This window comes from Haplochromis burtoni, unplaced genomic scaffold, assembly GCF_018398535.1.
Source record: "Haplochromis burtoni strain Fernald_Lab_line unplaced genomic scaffold, NCSU_Asbu1 Contig_12, whole genome shotgun sequence".
NCBI classification, from domain to species: Eukaryota; Metazoa; Chordata; class Actinopteri; order Cichliformes; family Cichlidae; genus Haplochromis; species Haplochromis burtoni.
Window position 1 is genome coordinate 2,359,157 of NW_024582373.1, and position 6,648 is coordinate 2,365,804.

At 42.6% G+C, this 6,648-nt stretch overlaps 1 protein-coding gene across 1 annotated transcript in view; it reads right to left on the reverse strand.

Annotated features, from left to right (window-relative positions):
• The window catches only part of itga9 (integrin, alpha 9), a 51,690-nt gene that overhangs the window by 35,562 nt on the left and 9,480 nt on the right, over window positions 1-6,648 (reverse strand). Inside the window, exons 6-14 of the mRNA XM_005915436.3 lie at window positions 5,297-5,426; window positions 5,125-5,210; window positions 4,979-5,041; window positions 4,510-4,647; window positions 4,057-4,162; window positions 2,670-2,764; window positions 2,213-2,303; window positions 1,868-1,913; window positions 1,579-1,733 (exon numbers count right to left, since the gene is read on the reverse strand). Of these exons, the coding sequence (XP_005915498.1) occupies window positions 1,579-1,733; window positions 1,868-1,913; window positions 2,213-2,303; window positions 2,670-2,764; window positions 4,057-4,162; window positions 4,510-4,647; window positions 4,979-5,041; window positions 5,125-5,210; window positions 5,297-5,426 (910 nt within the window). The remainder of the gene's footprint in view (window positions 1-1,578; window positions 1,734-1,867; window positions 1,914-2,212; window positions 2,304-2,669; window positions 2,765-4,056; window positions 4,163-4,509; window positions 4,648-4,978; window positions 5,042-5,124; window positions 5,211-5,296; window positions 5,427-6,648) is intronic.

A 6,648-nucleotide genomic window follows, 5' to 3' on the forward strand; every position in this document is an offset into this window, starting at 1 on the left:
CTGTAAATGACTACACCCAAACACTGGAACAGGACTGCACCTCAGCCGTCAACAGTCACCCCACCCAACAACCAGTTAGCAAATGTTGAAGGGTAAGTCATAAGCCATAGTGACACTCAGCCTCGGCCAATGGATGTGATGCTCTAACTCAAAAAGATAACACATTACATGATGGTATGTGATGTGTGGTATAAAGTGGTAAACACTTCCTGTCTTAGGAGTAGGTGTGGTTTGGAAATTTGTGTGATGTTATCCCCGCTCTGCAGAGATCAACTGACAAAGTTGTAATGTGGTTGTGCGTCATGTGATGCTACTGGCCAACACGTTCTCATCTAACATGTGGTATGAATAGCATGTGACAAATCGTAGGTATGTTGCGTGTTCGGAGGCATGAGAGCTGGATGGAGTGAATCTATACATGTAAATATCTTTTACGCTCTGATCATGAATTGCTTTGGAAAACTTTACGTGATAGGGTTAAGGTTATGGTTAGGTCTGGAATGGAGGGCTGGAGCCTCTGCTTGAAGCGTGTGTTACTGTCGTGAACGGCATTCAGTTGGATTCAATTGATAACCCAGAACGTCTGCCAGCCGGGAATGAGGCTGGCAGAGGTAACCAGGAACATACTTGTACCATGCCATACAAAGTCTGTGCTTCTAAGTAAATACTTGCCTCCAACAAAGTTAATGTTCTCCAGATTTGCTCTCCTGGAAAATTTGAAAGCTTGTTTTTGCTGCTGAACGTTTTTCTTTGCCATTCATAAGTCTAAATGTCAGGTTATTATCCCAAAACTTTGAGTTCGTATATCAAAATCTCTAGTTAGGTATCTGAAAGTTTTGAGTTACAATCATAACATTTCAAATTATTATGTTAACATTTCAATTTATCTCAAGATTTCAGGTTAGGTATCTAAAAGTTTTGACTTACTGACTTAAACTCCTGAGCAAATCAACATTTTGAGATACAAAACTTTAAAATTTGAGATAATAACTCAAAGTTTGGAGACGATAACTCGAAATTTCAACTTACTGACTGAAATTATGAGATACCTAACTCAAAATGTTGAGATAATAAAACAAAATTGTGATCTCTGGATGGAAATAAAAAAGCCTAAACAGGTGAAGCTGGGGCAAAATCGATGTGACCAAAATACAGAACGATCTCTTGCTGTGTGGTGATCAGCATCGTCATTTTAATCAGCGTTCCATATTTGCATTGACGAATGTTAATTTCACTTTCGCAGTGATAAGAACATATCTGCAGGGGTGTGAAACGGTCGTCACTAAGCAACAACAAAATACTGATATTACTTTGGCACATAACTCCCTTAAAACCACAATTTTATATTTTTATGACATTTGGCTTTGCAGACTTTTTTGTTTTTTACACTGACTACAGTAGTGCTCACATTCTTTAGGCTAAGCTAAGCACCTCTCATTCTTTGTGTACAGACGTGAGGAAACTATTAACCTTCACATGGATGTCTTTGATGGATCTCTTTCCTTATCTACCTTACTGTCCAGGTTAAATCATCTATGGAAAGGAGCGGCAGCTGTGCATGCTTCATCACATCATTACCTATTTGTCCAGGTAGCTGTCTTCCTCTGAAACGCATGCAGACTGTGACGTTGAAGCAGTTCATGTTCTGCTGGCCCTCGTGGCACTGTGGCACAGTTATGTTGATAGAGACAGGCAAGAAGATGGAGACATCCACTGTAATCACAGGCCGCGACCTACGACCACAGATTCCAGCACAGGAACACAGTGTGGGATAGACTGACCATTAAAATGACTCTGAAGTAGGATAAAGTGGCACTCTGCTTCTCACAAATATTGCCGTGTCAGAGAGAATTATCCCATTACTCACCTCAGGAGCACCACGCTATCCGCCATGAAAGCTCCGATAGTAACATCTGCAAGGCAATAATACATAAGATATGGCATTAATGCAACATATGCTGACAGCGCTTTTGACACCTGCAAATCCACAACAATGCACAGAGCTCTTTAATTGTCACGCTGTCTCAGTCTGCATGTCAGCTGTGGAATGCAGTAAACAAGATGCCTCAGTCACAAGTCTGAAACTGTTACTGCGTGACAATAACAGGATAAAGCCACGATAAATATTTAAAAGTGTCATCCTTTTTCACTTTATGTTTCTCATTTTGCTTTGATGTTCTCGTGTTGCTGGAAAGCTCTGTTATGACCATACCTGCGTATCCATTACCGTCCATGTCCACATTGCCAGAGATGGACTGGCCAAACATCTGCAGACCAGGGTTTACGCTGCGCCCAGACAGTTTCTGGAACACATGATACCAGCCTTTAAATAACACACGTGAGCCAACAAGGAAAAAATGAGCACTTCTCCTATTTTTTGTTTTTGTTTTTGTTATACTTAAATGAACCTTTCCTAACAGGTGTGATTCATGAGGGTTGGGTAAATACGCCACCGTCAAGCCCATGAGGAAACGACTGCGTCTTATTTCTGGGTCTAAAAGTATTGTGAAACCTACACATATTGCACACATGCACACATTCAGTATGTGTTTTCATTACCATGCATTGATCAGGCTGTAAAGAAGCTAATTAATCTGGAGATGAGGAGAAAGCAGGTCACACAATGATGCTGCTTCACATCAGAGCAAATTATATTTGCGAGTCCTTACCATTGAGTATTTTTTGGTTATTCCTGTGGCGTCCCCATGGTAGATATAAACCGCTCCTCCATACTCATCCTCTTTGGGCGCTCCTATGGCTACATCTGAGGAGACAAAGAATGCACAAGAAGTGTTTCTGTGAAAATAAATGAATGAAGACATAAATAACTGAATGAGTGCACAAAAGCTTTCATTAATCATCTGTTTACTTTCTGCTAGCCAGTGCCTGGGAAACAAGCTTTAACTGTAAGACTCATGATAGACAATTAAGTGTTGTTAGTGGCCATAAAACTTGTGCGACCTCTGAGAAAGTGGAAACAAGGCTATAAAGTGCTGGCAAGCACTGAAACACCCTCCCATTAGCCCTTTTCAGCAGAAAATCAGATATAAACTTGCTTTTACAAACCAAAACACCTCTACGCCATGTGGTGCAGCACAGCGATGTAGAAATGGTAAAAGAATTTTTAAGGAAGCATTACAGAGATTGAATTCAAGTCTTGAAGTCGTCAGTGTGAGTCTACAGTAGTTCTTGCTAATTAAATGGCAGCAGTTAGGTTGTAAATAATCGCCCGCCAGGCAGCGAGTGTGTCTGTGGCGAGTGAGTGACGAGTTACAAGATGAGTTATGCTTCCCAGCTGCCATCTTTCTCGGCAGACTCACACATGCTGTGCCAGGCTGCAAGCCTCCGGGCATATCTCACACGGAGATGAAACCAGGCAGGCAGAAGCTTCCAGCTTGGAGTTGGAGATAGAAGCCAAGTGGAGCCCTTCAGAGCGGAGCCAAGCGAGGGAAGAGCAGACAGAATAAATGTATGTCTGCGTGCGTGTGGGTGATTCGGTTTGGGACTCCGTACCCAAAAGGGTAAGAGAGGGCAGTACTCTCTACTTGCCACAGCATATTAATAAAAAAAATGTGTGTGGAAATGAGGGGTTTTGTCACACTTACTGGGCGACCATCGCTCGCTTGTGAGCTGAAGGGAAGAGTATAAACAGTGTGACTTCATTATCCTTTACATGACAGGGGAAAAGGCTTTGTTTCATGACATCAGGGCAATGTCAGTGTAACTGCACCGCTGCCACTATGTGTTTGTCATTCTTCAAACTGCAGATTAATGGTCCACTGGAGAATTTTGTAAGGCCACAGCTTTGCTCTGATCTGTCAGCAGTGACAGATGAGAGGTCAGATATGTCTTCTTTGGTTGAGCCTCTGAGCTATTGTTTAAGCATTAAAAAGACTATGAAAGATTTTTATAAAAACAAAACAAAACAAACCCCAGATGTGAAGTTTCTCTTTCGTTTACAGCTTCACATGCCGTTGAGGCTCACCTAAAAGCTTCATATAATTAAATCTTTCATTTGCAAAGCAGAAAGCTTTAAAAACATTGCTTTGCACCGACCTTGATAGCCGTCGTCATCTATGTCTCCGATTGCGGCAATGCATTCTCCGAAGTGTGCATTGAAAGCGCTATCGCCAGTCAACACGCCGTCCTCTTCCATGACCCCCTAAAAACAAAATCAGGCAAGAGAATAATTTATATCCAGATCCAGCAGAGGAAAAAAAGAAAGCTGCAGTTACACAATTGCAGCTTTTATTTGATTAAATTAATTGGCCACCACTGCAGATAGCAGCCTTTCACCCAAATGACTTAACCAAGAAGTCGCTCTTGTTGCAATAACGCTTACACATACAGTGTACAAACAGGAGCGGTTAAATAACACCACTGCTGAATCTCACCCCACTCCACTGTTTATTATATGATAACCACAGTCAGGAAATAATAATGGAAATATAATAAAACAAGTCTGCAAGCTATGCTCTCATGTTCCTGCTGACTCCAGTTTCCACTCACGTTCCCTCTGCTGAGGTACACAGACACCTGGCCCTCATCCCTGAGCTGGCTGTGCATTGGTGCCCCCACCAGCAGGTCCGACAGGCCGTCCTGGTTCAGATCAACTGCACACAATGAGGAGCCAAAGTAAGAGCCCATCTGGAACCAAGGTGAGCCACAAAGCAATGGGTCAGATCACAGAAACACGAACGGTTCATTCATTTCACACACAGCTCACATCTAAACGGGATTATTTCTGCTTTTATGGACCAATATTAAAGGAATAACAACACAGCTTCAAGCTACCTCGAATTTCTTTTAGTTACTCTGAATGAAAAACATTAGCCCCCCCCCCCGGCTGTAGTTTGTGGCAAGCGTGCTCCTTTCTTTTTCAAACAGTGTATTTCTGGCAACAAAACAGTTAGAGCAGTGTGTCTGGAAGAGTCAATGATTCCTCAGGCACACTGGGACCACACATTCATGCTCATACCATTTTCCCTGAGGCTTGAAAACTCTTCACCAAAGATGCACCATCAATTTTAAAAATATAAACCTGAAAAAACAAAAAAACAGAATCACTTCAGCAACTGACACAAAAGGACTTCGAATGGCTGAAAATGAAGATGAAAGCACTACTTTTCCGCTGCTGCTGTGCTGAGGAGCCCCTGCAGCGATGTCTATTACATTAGGAGAGGAGAAGTGTCCAGCAGTCACAGCATAGCCTGGAGACAGAGACAATAATTTGTTGCAGCCGCCTCTGTCCTGATGTATGTCATTTAACATTATATTCTCATTAACCTGCTCTCACCAAGGTAGCTGTATCTGTGGGAGTCAATGTTGTCTTTGTTCAGGCTATAGAAGGAGTCAGAAGTCAGGTTGTACACCTTGACCGTCCCAGTCCAGTAGTATGACCCCGGTGCCCCCATTACCACCAGCTCCTGAAAATGAGACAGCAGCATATTCATGCAGATAAAAGTGGCAGGGATTCACCCCCTGTGTGCACTGCAATAGCCTGCTGCAGAGAGGGGGAGGAAAAAAAAGGAAAACGCTGTCGGGTGAACATCTGGTTAACCAACAGCCACAGAATGGTTTTCACTATCTGTCCTTAAACACACATGCAGCAGTATCAGCTTTCCTTGCTGCGATGGAGACTTTCCTCCCTTGAAGGAAATCTAAAAGCTGTGAAATGAAGTTGCTCAAAGATTTTTCTTGTAACGGTTCACGGATATTTAAGCTGACAACGGAAAAGCAATAAAGATGCTCTGTTTGGACTACGCCTGAGTCGGTTGTAAAGGAGGATGTGAAGTTAGCACCGAGCGCGCTCCTTTTGTGCAAACAACATTAAAAACACAGTCAGGACCTTACTCAGCGGTATGCACTCTGTGCTGCGGTGTCAAACATCTGGGCACCACAAGGCGTACCGACCAAGGTTCAAACAAGGATAAAGGTTTAACGGTTGGACACCGTTTCTTTAAATTCTTCACATTCTTTGTAGGGGGTTCAAACACTTTAACAGATCCACACTCAGGTCGGTCATTCGTGAAAAAAAAGGGTTTGATGATGAAGTCTCTTTGGTTTAGAAACACTAGGTTCATTGTGGAAACCAACATGGTGTCACTTAGAGCTCTCCTATGAGCAGCAGATAGCTGCTTTTTATCCAAATTATTTAACGTGGTATCATTCAGCATGGTATTATTACCCAGCTCTCCCGTGAGGTGCAGATAGCTGCCTTTTATCCAAATTATTTAACCAAGGAGTCACTCTTGTTGCAATAACTCTTAAACACAAAGTGCGCAAACAGAAGCAGTTAATCGCATCCTCCTCTCCATGCCCATGAGTTGGACAAAAGCATGTCACATACACTAAAATCTTTAGTTCCACTGAAGGCTCGCCACCTGTAGGGGTCTTTGAAGTTTATCTATGGCGATTTTACATTGGGGTTTACTTGAACAACGGAAAGATCCCCGAAACCATCTTTGAATCTGAGGCTGTGCAATCTGGCTCCTGAACACACATCTAAGAATCTGAAGCATGTGATGTTTTTGAGAACTGACAATACGGATATTGCTTGTTATTGTGTATTTGCGTGTGTGTGTGTGTGTGTGTGTGTGTGTGTGTGTGTGTGTGTGTGTGTGTGTGTGTGTGTGTGTGTGTGTGTGT